The 12,282-nt window shown below is 58.4% G+C and overlaps 1 protein-coding gene across 4 annotated transcripts in view; it reads right to left on the bottom strand.

Annotated features, from left to right (window-relative positions):
• Nucleotides 1-11,428, bottom strand: part of LOC140404093 (zinc finger and BTB domain-containing protein 20-like) — a 43,594-nt gene extending 32,166 nt beyond the window's left edge. For all 4 annotated transcript variants that reach the window (XR_011938453.1, XM_072492489.1, XM_072492488.1 and 1 more), the window contains exons 1-2: nucleotides 11,320-11,428; nucleotides 2,047-3,650 (exon numbers count right to left, since the gene is read on the bottom strand). Coding sequence is in view for 3 of the 4 variants with exons in the window: in XM_072492489.1 (XP_072348590.1) it covers nucleotides 2,047-3,622 (1,576 nt within the window). In the remaining variant the exon portion in view is untranslated. The remainder of the gene's footprint in view (nucleotides 1-2,046; nucleotides 3,651-11,319) is intronic.
• Between the last annotated feature and the right edge of the window lie 854 nt (nucleotides 11,429-12,282).

The raw sequence follows: 12,282 nt of genomic DNA, 5'->3' as shown, positions 1-12,282 counted from the left end.
CCCTCAGGAACTGTCCCCCAGTGAGAGTCAGCACCTTCAGGAACTGTCCCCCAGTGAGAGTCAGCATCTTCAGGAACTGTCCCCCAGTGAGAGTCGGCACCTTCAGGAACTGTGCCTCAGTGAGAGTCAGCACCTTCAGGAACTGTCTAGTCCCCCAGTGAGAGTCAGCACCTTCAGGAACTGTATCCCAGTGAGAGTCAGCACCTTCAGGAACTGTGTCCCAGTGAGAGTCAGCACCTTCAGGAACTGTCCCCCAGTGAGAGTCAGCACCTTCAGGAACTGTGTCCCAGTGAGAGTCAGCACCTTCAGGAACTGTATCCCAGTGAGAGTCAGCACCTTCAGGAACTGTATCCCAGTGAGAGTCAGCACCTTCAGGAACTGTATCCCAGTGAGAGTCAGCACTTTCAGAAACTGTATCCCAGTGAGAGTCAGCACCTTCAGGAACTGTGTCCCAGTGAGAGTCTGCACCTTCAGGAACTGTCCCCCAGTGAGAGTCAGCACCTTCAGGAACTGTGTCCCAGTGAGAGTCAGCACCTTCAGGAACTGTATCCCAGTGAGAGTCAGCACCTTCAGGAACAGTCCCCCAGTGAGAGTCAGCACCTTCAGGAACTGTATCCCAGTGAGAGTCAGCACCTTCAGGAACTGTCGCCCAGTGAGAGTCAGCACATTCAGGAACTGTGTCCCAGTGAGAGTCAGCACCTTCAGGAACTGTCCCCCAGTGAGAGTTGGCACCTTCAGGAACTGTGCCTCAGTGAGAGTCAGCACCTTCAGGAACTGTCCCCCAGTGAGAGTCAGCACCTTCAGGAACTATGTCCCAGTGAGAGTCAGCACCCTCAAGAACTGTCCCCCAGTGAGAGTCAGCACCTTCAGGAACTGTCCCCCAGTGAGAGTCAGCATCTTCAGGAACTGTCCCCCAGTGAGAGTCGGCACCTTCAGGAACTGTGCCTCAGTGAGAGTCAGCACCTTCAGGAACTGTCCCCCAGTGAGAGTCAGCACCTTCAGGAACTGTATCCCAGTGAGAGTCAGCACCTTCAGGAACTGTGTCCCAGTGAGAGTCAGCACCTTCAGGAACTGTGTCCCAGTGAGAGTCAGCACCTTCAGGAACTGTATCCCAGTGAGAGTCAGCACCTTCAGGAACTGTATCCCAGTGAGAGTCAGCACCTTCAGGAACTGTATCCCAGTGAGAGTCAGCACCTTCAGGAACTGTATCCCAGTGAGAGTCAGCACCTTCAGGAACTGTATCCCAGTGAGAGTCAGCACCTTCAGGAACTGTGTCCCAGTGAGAGTCTGCACCTTCAGGAACTGTCCCCCAGTGAGAGTCAGCACCTTCAGGAACTGTGTCCCAGTGAGAGTCAGCACCTTCAGGAACTGTATCCCAGTGAGAGTCAGCACCTTCAGGAACTGTCCCCCAGTGAGAGTCAGCACCTTCAGGAACTGTATCCCAGTGAGAGTCAGCACCTTCAGGAACTGTCGCCCAGTGAGAGTCAGCACATTCAGGAACTGTGTCCCAGTGAGTCAGCACCTCCAGGAACTGTCCCCCAGTGAGAGTCAGCACCTTCATGGGAGTTTGGAGAAAAGTGAAAATAAATGACCAGCGAAGCATAAAAGGGAGTATTTATTCTTGTTTAAAATTTCATTTATGGGATATGGGAGTCGCTGGTTAGGCCCAGTATTTATTGCCCCTCCCTAGTTGCCCTTCAAAAGGTGGTGGTGAGCTGCCTTCTTGAACCGCTGCAGTCCTTGAGGTGTATGTACACCCACTGTGCTGTTAGGGAGGGAGTTCCAGGGTGTTACCCCAGCGACAGTGAAGGAACGGCGATATATTTCCAAGACAGGGTGGTGAGTGACTTGGAGGGGAACCTCCAGGTGGTGGGGTTCCCAGGTATCTGCTGCTCTTGTCCTTCTAGATGGTAGTTGTCAGGGGCTGGGAAAGTGTACCCCAGTGAGAGTCCATCACTTATCCAAGATAAAGCACATGGGAAACATATTAAGGCACAAGGGGACAGCGAGAATAATATAAAAAAGGGAGAATCATGGTGAACCCACCTGTGTGGACAAACATGTGCTTGGCATAGTTCTGTCTGGAGCTGAAGGTCTTCCCGCATTGTGTGCATCCATAGGGCTTTTTCTCGGTTTCACTGGCACTCTGGCTGGCCTGTGAAGCAGCTGGCCCAGTCTGGGTCCCATCCAGGAATACGGGGGCATTCTGGCAAGGTGGCTGGTTTGAAATGCTGGGCAGGCATGTCTGGGAGGTGGAGGGCAAAGTTGCAAGATGAGGAGACTGAGGAAGGTTCATCTGGAAGAGGTTGCGGTGACTGGTGGTGCCCCCGGGTGCACCTGTGTCTGCCTGAACATCATACTGCACAGAACAAGCCTGGTTCCTCGGGGTGGTCTGCATGGTAGATCCTGGTAGAAAGTCTTGCATGAATGTCGAAGGCCGTGGGTATGAGGCATCGAGTTGGGACTTGCAGTCTGCTTTACGGTTTTGTTGCAAGGAGGGCTCCTTCTCCTCTCTTTCTCCCTGCCAAAAGGACTTCAGCTCCTCGGGTAAGAGATCACTAGCACTAAAAAATTCTAACTCGTCCCCTTTGCCACTCAAATTCAAATGACTGGCAGAGTCCCTTGGTTCCCCTATTGTATTCTGGTTGGGGTCAAATGCATTTGCGTCAGAAATATCCTCAGTCTGTTCACCTTGACTGATCTGCTCGGTTGACTGATCAGAGATAGTGGCCCCGGAAATGCTCTCCCCACAGTAAAGGAGATCATCGTCTTCTTCCTTGATGGTCACTTGACTTCCGTCTGCCATCTGGAGTCGGATTGGCTGGCGTTGCTTGCGGCTATGGCTACCTTGCGGTAACAACGACATGTCGGGCCGCTGATTGGCTGCAGTGTTGTACCACAGAGCGCGTACCTCACTGTTGCGACTGGTGTCCATCAGAGACAGGTTCTCCTGGTCAGGTAGAGCCTGCTCTGCCGCTCCCTTCTGTCGGGTCGATGGTAGCTGCCTGTTCAGACTGGGGCTGATTTCTTCTGATTTGTAGCCTGCTTCACTTGTTACCAGGTTCTTTGTACTGGCGCGCACAAAATCAAACTCTTTTTCAGTCCCATGAGGTGACAACGCTGTTTCAATCAGTCCCATGGGAAACTTGTGCATCTGGTCACTGACTGTTTGGCAAATAATGGCTTCCTTCTCATCAGAAAGGTCCATTTTTTGACTGATGAACGGTTGGAATCCCGGAGTCTTTTGAGGGGCATTTTGTGAAATAATACGTGTGCATTCATCGATGATGGTTTTGATCTGGAGGACACTAGCTGCCGTGAGGATTTGCAGAGCCTCCACGTGAGAAACCATCAGTGAGCCACTGTACATGAAATCCACCAACCGGCGCAGAGTCTGGGCCGAGACGAGGGGCGGGACCTCAATTTCGCTGTAACCCAACAACAGCTTATCATGGAAAAAGGGGCTAGCAGCAGCCAGGACACAGCGGTGGGCTCGGAGAGCTGTGTTGTGGATCCGCACTGTCACATCACAGAAGTGGCCACCCAAGCGCTGGGAATTTAGTGTCTCCAGCAGCGACCTGCTAAAGTTCTGGAGGTTGATGCTGTGAAGTTGCTCAGACATTCTGCTCCCACGCACCACACGACAAAGCCTGCAAAACAGGGCATCAGTCAAGTTAAAAACCCAATATAACTGTACTCAGGGGGAGGGAGTGGGAGGCTAAAGGAGAGGGGAAGGAATGCAGAGGTTGTCGGAGAGAAAAGAAAGGAAGCAGGAGATGGGGAGGAATGAGGGGCTGGGGAAGAAGGAGGAAGAGGTCGGCAGGAGGCGACGGATTCGTGGGAACTGTGTGCGAAGACAAGGAAATCAGTGATGCTCGCTCACAATTATTAAGAAGCACCAGTGATGATGGCCAGTTTTGACTTCCGGTTGCGGCTATGCTGAGCGAAGTTGCACGTTCGGCAGCTCCCGCCAGAAACGGACTTTTGGGCTCTTTTGAGGGGCCCCAACGGCAATTGTTCGACGGTTCCCAGCGTGGGAAGGTGACAGTACGGTTCCCCCGGCACTGTATGGATTGGACCAGGAGTGGAGCGGTCAAGAAAGTGATTTTAGTGCAGCGGAAAGTGCGAGGGAGGAGAAGCAAGATGGTGGCGGGTGGAGACCAGGCAGCGTGGGCGCTATGGTCGCAGGAGCAGCAGGCGTTCCTCAAACGCTGCTTTGAGGAGCAGAAGGCAGAACTGCTAGAGCCGATGATGGCGTCGATCGACTAGCTGGTGAAGACCCAGAAGGCCCAAGGGGTCGTGATCCAGGAGGTGCGGCAAAAAGCCTCAGAGAACGAGGATGAGATCCTGGGCCTGGCGGTGAAGGTGGGGGCGCTGCACAAAAAGTGGCAAGAAAAATTTGAGGACATGGAGAATTGGTCGAGGAGGAAGAATCTCCGAATTCTGGGTCTGCCGGAGAGAGTGGAGGGGCCTGATGCCGAGGTACATGTGGTCTCGAGGCTCGACGCGCTGATGGGCGCGGGAGCTTTCCTGGGACCCCTGGAGCTGGACGGGGCTCATCGAGTCCTGGCCAGGAGGCCCAAGGCCAACGGGCCGTCAAGGGCGGTAATGCTGCGGTTCCACCACTTTGTGGACAGGGAGTGTGTCCTGAGATGGGCCAAAAAAAGAACGGAGCAGCAGGTGGGAGAACACAAGGGATCCGAATATACCAGGACTGGAGCGCGGAGGTGGCCAAGAAGAGGGACGGCTTCAACCGGGCTCAGGCAGTTCTCCATCGGAAGGGGGTGAAGTTCGGGATGCTGCAGCCAGCGCGATTGTGGGTCACATTTCAGGATCGGCACCACTACTTCGAGACACCGGAGGAGGCGTGGACCTTTATCCAAACTGAAAAGTTGGACTCGAACTGAGGGTTTGATGAGAGGGGGTGCCTAGGGGGGGTTACTGTGTTTTGGGGGGTGGGTGTTCTGTTTTCTTTGGTGCTGGGTGGGGTTGGGCGAAATGGTTCGATGTGGGGGCTGTGTGATGTGGGCGTCGGTGTTGGAATGACAGGGCCCCCTTTTGGAGGGAGGGGTTGGAGGCCCGGGGATGGGGAGTTGAGACAAGGCCGCAAAAAGGGAGCTGCGCCAGAGGGGGTGGGGCCAGCTTGGATGGAAACGCGGGCTTTTCCCCGGGCTAGGGAAGGGGAAAAGGGCAGTGCTGGAGAGGAGCACATATTGATTGCCAGGGGGAGGTGGAGGGATTCTCACACTGGGGGGTCGATGGAGTGGCGGGAGGGGCCGGGGTCAGCAGGAGTCGGTTGATTTACGGGGGAGCAAAATGGCTAGAGGAGGATCTATCTGGGGGACGGGACGGGATTGCTGCTGCACTGACCAAACGGGAGCTGGAGCTAGGAGGGGGAATCGGGGCGGGGGTCCACCGCCTGGGGGAATGGAGGGTGCAGTCGGTTAAAATGACGGTCCTTCCGAGGTGTCTCTTTGTATTTCAGTGCCTTCCCATTCTGATCCCTAAGGCCTTTTTTAAACGGGCAAGCAGGAGCATCATGGGATTTGTGTGAGCGAATAAGACCCCGAGGGCAAAAAGGGTTTTCCTGGAGCGTAGCAGGGACAGAGGGGGGCTGGCATTGCCGAATCTATGTGGCTACTACTGGGCAGCCAATGTGGTGGTGATCTGTAAGTGGGTAATGGAAGGGGAGTGGGCCGCGTGGAAGAGGCTAGAGATGGCGTCCTATGTGGGCACGAGTCTGAGGGCGCTGTGACGGCACCGTTGCCGCTCCCGCCGACAAGGTACACCATGAGTCCGGTGGTGGCGGCGACTCTGAAGATTTGGGGGCAGCGGAGGCATGACGGGGGTGAGGTGGGGGCCTCGGTTTGGTCCCCGATTCGAGAGAACCATTGGTTCGTCCGGGGAAGGATGGAAGGGGGGATTCTGAGCTGGCATCGGGCAGGGATTAAAAGAATGGGGGACCTGTTCATTGATGTTTGCGGGCCTAGGGGTGCTGGAGAAATTTGGGCTACCCCTGGGAAATGCTTTTAGGTATATGCAGGTGAGGGCGTTTGTGAAACGGCAGGCGAGAGAATTCCCGCTGCTTCCAGCACGCAGGTTTCAGGACAGGGTGATCTCGGGGGTATGGGTTGGAGAGGGCAGGGTCTCCGCGATTTACCAGGAGCTGCAAGAAGAGGAGACCTCGGTGGAGGAGCTAAAGGGCAAATGGGAGGAGGAGCTCGGGGAGGAGATAGATGAGGGTCTGTGGGCTGATGCCCTGAGTAGGGCTAATTCTTCCTCCCCTGCGCCAGGCTCAGCCTGATACAGTTTAAAGTTGTTCACAGAGCGCATATGACAGGGGCGAGCTTGAGTAGGTTCTTTGGGGTGGAGGACAGATGTGTGAGGTGCTCGGGGAGCCCAGCAAATCACGCCCATATGTTCTGGATGGGTTTTGGGGGGGCTTTGCGAGGACTATGTCCAAGGTGGTGAACGTCCGGGTCAAGCCGAGCTGGGGGTTGGCATTATTTGGGGTATCGGACGAGCTGGAAGTGCAGGAGGCGAAAGAGGCCGGTATTCTGGCCTTTGCGTCCCTGGTAGCCCGGAGGATTTTGTTACTGTGGAAAGATGCAAAGCCCCCTAGCGTGGAAGCCTGGATTAATGACATGGCAGGGTTCATCAAGCTGGAGAGGATAAAGTTTGCCTTGTGAGGGTCTGCACAAGGGTTCCTCGGGCGGTGGCAACCGTTCCTAGATTTTATTGCGGAGCTTTAGGAGGAGGTCAGCAGCAGCAGCAACCCGGGGGGGGGGGGTCTCTTCTGGGGTGGCGTTTGGGTTAGGGTGGGGTGTTTCCCTATTTGTGTTTTTATTGTTATATGGGGGGTTATTGTAGTTTGGGAAAATTCTATGTATAATTCTTGGGGGGGGGGGGGGGGGTGTTATGTTCTTCTTTCCTTTTTCTGTAGGGGGGGGGGGTTGTTGAAAATTTGAATTACGATATGTTTTTAAAAAAAAGAAGCACCTGCAACACCAGACATTACTTTGCCCACCCCGCCAGCACCTCCACATTATGCTGCTCTGATAGCAAACACACACAGAATGGAGGTGCAGTTAAAGGTGGTAGAGATCTGGATTTCACTTTTTGGAAGGGTAAAAATGATAGAAATTCTTACAAAATTTAAAAAAAGTAATTGGGATATGTTTTTGGGGTTCTGTAACCCTGACCCAGCAGTCTCCAGCAGCAAAGCAGCGTTCCTCCCACCTTGCCTGTATCATTCCTCCACCTTTGGGGGAATGGGTCTAAATACAGACTGTGTGGCCAATTTGAGGCAAATTGTGATAGCTATGGGAGATTTCTGTGGATTGAGTTTCCTGTTAATCACTGCTGCCCCCAAAATATCCCCCACCCTCTCCCCTCAGCCCCCTGGCTCAGGAGAACCACTATTCCGAAGTCAGATCCCAATTGGAAATGACTTTATGTTTGTTGGTGTTTTATATGCAAAGTCTTTCACAACCACCCAATATCCTGGTTTATGTTACATCCAATGAGGTACTTTTTGAAACATAATCACTGTTGTGTTGTAGAAAACCCAGCAGCCAATTTGTGTACAGCAAGATCCCATAAACAGCTATGGGATAATGACCAGATAGTTGGGTTGAGAGAGAGGGTTAAAAATTTGGCTGGGACAGCAGTGGCATCCCTCAGACAGTGCGGTGTTCCCTCACAACAGGCCCTCGGACAGTGTGGCACTCCCTCACTACTGGCCCTCGGACAGTGTGGCACTCCCTCACTACTGGCCCTCGGACAGTGTGGCACTCCCTCACTACTGGCCCTCGGACAGTGTGGCACTCCCTCACTACTGGCCCTCGGACAGTGTGGCACTCCCTCACTACTGGCCCTCGGACAGTGTGGCACTCCCTCACTACTGGCCCTCGGACAGTGTGGCACTCCCTCACTACTGGCCCTCGGACAGTGTGGCACTCCCTCACTACTGGCCCTCGGACAGTGTGGCACTCCCTCACTACTGGCCCTCGGACAGTGTGGCACTCCCTCACTACTGGCCCTCGGACAGTGTGGCACTCCCTCACTACTGGCCCTCGGACAGTGTGGCACTCCCTCACTACTGGCCCTCGGACAGTGTGGCACTCCCTCACTACTGGCCCTCGGACAGTGTGGCACTCCCTCACTACTGGCCCTCGGACAGTGTGGCACTCCCTCACTACTGGCCCTCGGACAGTGTGGCACTCCCTCACTACTGGCCCTCGGACAGTGTGGCACTCCCTCACTACTGGCCCTCGGACAGTGTGGCACTCCCTCACTACTGGCCCTCGGACAGTGTGGCACTCCCTCACTACTGGCCCTCGGACAGTGTGGCACTCCCTCACTACTGGCCCTCGGACAGTGTGGCACTCCCTCACTACTGGCCCTCGGACAGTGCGGCGTTCCCTCACTACTGGCCCTCGGACAGTGCGGCACTCCCTCACTACTGGCCCTCGGACAGTGCGGCGTTCCCTCACTACTGGCCCTCGGACAGTGCGGTACTCCCTCGCTATTGGCCCTCGGACAGTGCGGCACTCCCTCACTACTGGCCCTCGGACAGTGTGGCACTCCCTCACTACTGGCCCTCGGACAGTGTGGCACTCCCTCACTACTGGCCCTCGGACAGTGTGGCACTCCCTCACTACTGGCCCTCGGACAGTGTGGCACTCCCTCACTACTGGCCCTCGGACAGTGTGGCACTCCCTCACTACTGGCCCTCGGACAGTGTGGCACTCCCTCACTACTGGCCCTCGGACAGTGTGGCACTCCCTCACTACTGGCCCTCGGGACAGTGTGGCACTCCCTCACTACTGGCCCTCGGACAGTGTGGCACTCCCTCACTACTGGCCCTCGGACAGTGTGGCACTCCCTCACTACTGGCCCTCGGACAGTGTGGGCACTCCCTCACTACTGGCCCTCGGACAGTGTGGCACTCCCTCACTACTGGCCCTCGGACAGTGTGGCACTCCCTCACTACTGGCCCTCGGACAGTGTGGCACTCCCTCACTACTGGCCCTCGGAACAGTGTGGCACTCCCTCACTACTGGCCCTCGGACAGTGTGGCACTCCCTCACTACTGGCCCTCGGACAGTGTGGCACTCCCTCACTACTGGCCCTCGGACAGTGTGGCACTCCCTCACTACTGGCCCTCGGGACAGTGTGGCACTCCCTCACTACTGGCCCTCGGACAGTGTGGCACTCCCTCACTACTGGCCCTCGGACAGTGTGGCACTCCCTCACTACTGGCCCTCGGACAGTGTGGCACTCCCTCACTACTGGCCCTCGGACAGTGTGGCACTCCCTCACTACTGGCCCTCGGACAGTGTGGCACTCCCTCACTACTGGCCCTCGACAGTGTGGCACTCCCTCACTACTGGCCCTCGGACAGTGTGGCACTCCCTCACTACTGGCCCTCGGACAGTGTGGCACTCCCTCACTACTGGCCCTCGGACAGTGCGGCGTTCCCTCACTACTGGCCCTCGGGACAGTGTGGTACTCCCTCGCTATTGGCCCTCGGACAGTGTGGCGCTCGCTCGCTACTGGCCCTCGAACAGTGTAGCGCTCCCTCACTACTGGTCCTCGGACAGCGTGGCACTCCCTCACTACTGGCCCTCGGACAGTGTAGCGCTCCCTCACTACTGGCCCTCGGACAGTCTAGCGCTCCCTCACTACTGGCCCTCGGACAGTGTGGTACTCCCTCATTACAGGCCCTCGGACAGTGTGGCACTCCCTCACTACTGGCCCTCGGACAGAGTGGCACTCCCTCACTACTGGCCCTCGGACAGTGTGGCGCTCCCTCACTACTGGCCCTGGGACAGTGTGGTAGTCCCTCACTACTGGCCCCCGGACAGAGTAGTGCTCCCTCGCTACTGGCCCTGGGACAGTGTGGCACTCCCTCAGTACTGCCCATCCAACAGGTAGTGTTATTCGGTGTCCATTCTCAATACTGGCCCAGGGAGTGACATCCTTGATTTTTTTTTTTGCGTCACCACAGAAATGGAAGTCTACCCTGGGCTGCATTATTATTCAACACACTTTGACTGGATTGTTCAAAACTCATTGACATTTCTCTCTCACTTCCATGTCAGACGGACACTTTGGGAGCACTGAGTGACACGCATTTCAAAAACACAACCCAAGGGAAACAGACCGTCAGCCTTGGTGTCTAGTTGGGGGGGGGGGCTGTTTGAGAATTTGCAGGTGAAGGACAGGCACCGGTGAGCCGAGGTGTACCCCCTTTGTACCCTCACCTCAACCCACCATCAGCACTGGCACCGTGGGCAGGGGCCCACAGTCAGCACTGGCACCTTGGGCAAGGGGGGGTGGCGAAGGGGGGGGGGGAGAGAAGAGGTGGGGGGGGAAGGGGAGGGGGGAGGAGAAGGGGGGGGGAGAAGAGGGGAGGGGAGAAGGGGGGGGAGAAGGGGGGGGGAGAAGGGGGGGGAGAAGGGGGGGGGAGAAGGGGGGGGGGAGAAGGGGGGGGAGAAGGGGGGGGAGAAGGGGGGGGGAGAAGGGGGGAGAAGGGGGGGGAGAAGGGGGGGGGAGAAGGGGGGGGGGAGAAGGGGGGGGGGAGAAGGGGGGGGGAGAAGGGGGGGGGGAGAAGGGGGGGGGAGAAGGGGGGGGGAGAAGGGGGGGGAGAAGGGGGGGGAGAAGGGGGGGGGGAGAAGGGGGGGGGGAGAAGGGGGGGGGAGAAGGGGGGGGGAGAAGGGGGGGGGAGAAGGGGGGGGAGAAGGGGGGGGAGAAGGGGGGGGAGAAGGGGGGGGGGAGAAGGGGGGGGGGGAGAGGAAAGGGGGGGGAGAGGAAAGGGGGGGGGAGAGGAAAGGGGGGGAGAGGAAAGGGGGGGGGGAGAGGAAAAGGGGGGGGGGAGAGGAAAGGGGGGGGGGAGAGGAAAGGGGGGGAGAGGAAAGGGGGGGGAGAGGAAAGGGGGGGGAGAGGAAAGGGGGGGGAAGAGGAAAGGGGGGGGGGAGAGGAAAGGGGGGGGGAAGAGGAAAGGGGGGGGGAGAGGAAAGGGGGGGGGAGAGGAAGGGGGGGGGGGAGAGGAAGGGGGGGGGGGAGAGGAAGGGGGGGGGGGAGAGGAAGGGGGGGAAGGTACCCCAGCACCGGGGAGGGGTCCCCTGCGGTCACGTGCCCTCCCGCGAGCCAATGACAGGCGGCGCAGAGGCGGGCCGGTGACCCCCGGACTTGCCGAGCGGCCGCTGTCCGGCGAGTGGGAGCGGGTTTCCCGGGTCCGGGGCGGGGGTCAGGGGGCAGACCCCGCTCCCTCTCTCCCTCCCGCTGCCGGGGGCTCCCTCCGGCGCCACTAACCTCTTGTCTGTGTCCAGCGGGCGGGGGGCGGGGCTGCGTTAAGATGCGTCATCCGGCTGCGCGGTGGCGTCATGACGCAGCAGCGTGAGGGCCGTGCGCCGCCAGCCCCGGGGGAGGCTGGGATGACCGTGCAGAGCAACAGGGCAGCTGCGAGCAGTGATCCGGGAACTCCACACCCACACCCCGCCCTCACTGCGCATGACGTCACAGCCAGGCTGATCTGGCGGCCATTTTAGTGAGGTCAGATTGGGCACACAGTCCGCGGGAGCGCGCCTGGCGTGTGCGGGGGGCGAGGGAGGGGGGGTGTAGGGGGTAAGGGCTTGGGGGGTGTAGGGGGTAAGGGGCTTGGGGGGTGTAGGGGGTAAGGGGCTTGGGGGGTGTAGGGGGTAAGGGGCTTGGGGGGTGTAGGGGGTAAGGGGCTTGGGGGGTGTAGGGGGTAAGGGCTTGGGGGGTGTAGGGGGTAAGGGGCTTGGGGGGGTGTAGGGGGTAAGGGGGCTTGGGGGGGTAAGGGGCTTGGGGGGTAAGGGGTAAGGGGCTTGGGGGGTGTAGGGGGTAAGGGGCTTGGGGGGGTAAGGGGCTTGGGGGGGGTAAGGGGCTTGGGGGGGGTAAGGGCTTGGGGGGTGTAAGGGGCTTGGGGGTGTAGGGGGTAAGGGGCTTGGGGGGGGTAAGGGGCTTGGGGGGGTAAGGGGCTTGGGGGGGTAAGGGGCTTGGGGGGGTAAGGGGCTTGGGGGGGGTAAGGGGCTTGGGGGGGTAAGGGGCTTGGGGGGTAAGGGGCTTGGGGGGTGTAGGGGGTAAGGGGCTTTGGGGGGGGTAAGGGGCTTGGGGGGGTAAGGGGCTTGGGGGGTGTAGGGGGTAAGGGGCTTGGGGGGGTAAGGGGCTTGGGGGGGTAAGGGGCTTGGGGGGTGTAGGGGGTAAGGGGCTTGGGGGGGGTAAGGGGCTTGGGGGGGGGTAAGGGGCTTGGGG

This window comes from Scyliorhinus torazame, chromosome 29 (genome assembly GCF_047496885.1).
Source record: "Scyliorhinus torazame isolate Kashiwa2021f chromosome 29, sScyTor2.1, whole genome shotgun sequence".
NCBI lineage: Eukaryota > Metazoa > Chordata > Chondrichthyes > Carcharhiniformes > Scyliorhinidae > Scyliorhinus > Scyliorhinus torazame.
This window is presented reverse-complemented; position numbering and strand designations above follow the sequence as displayed.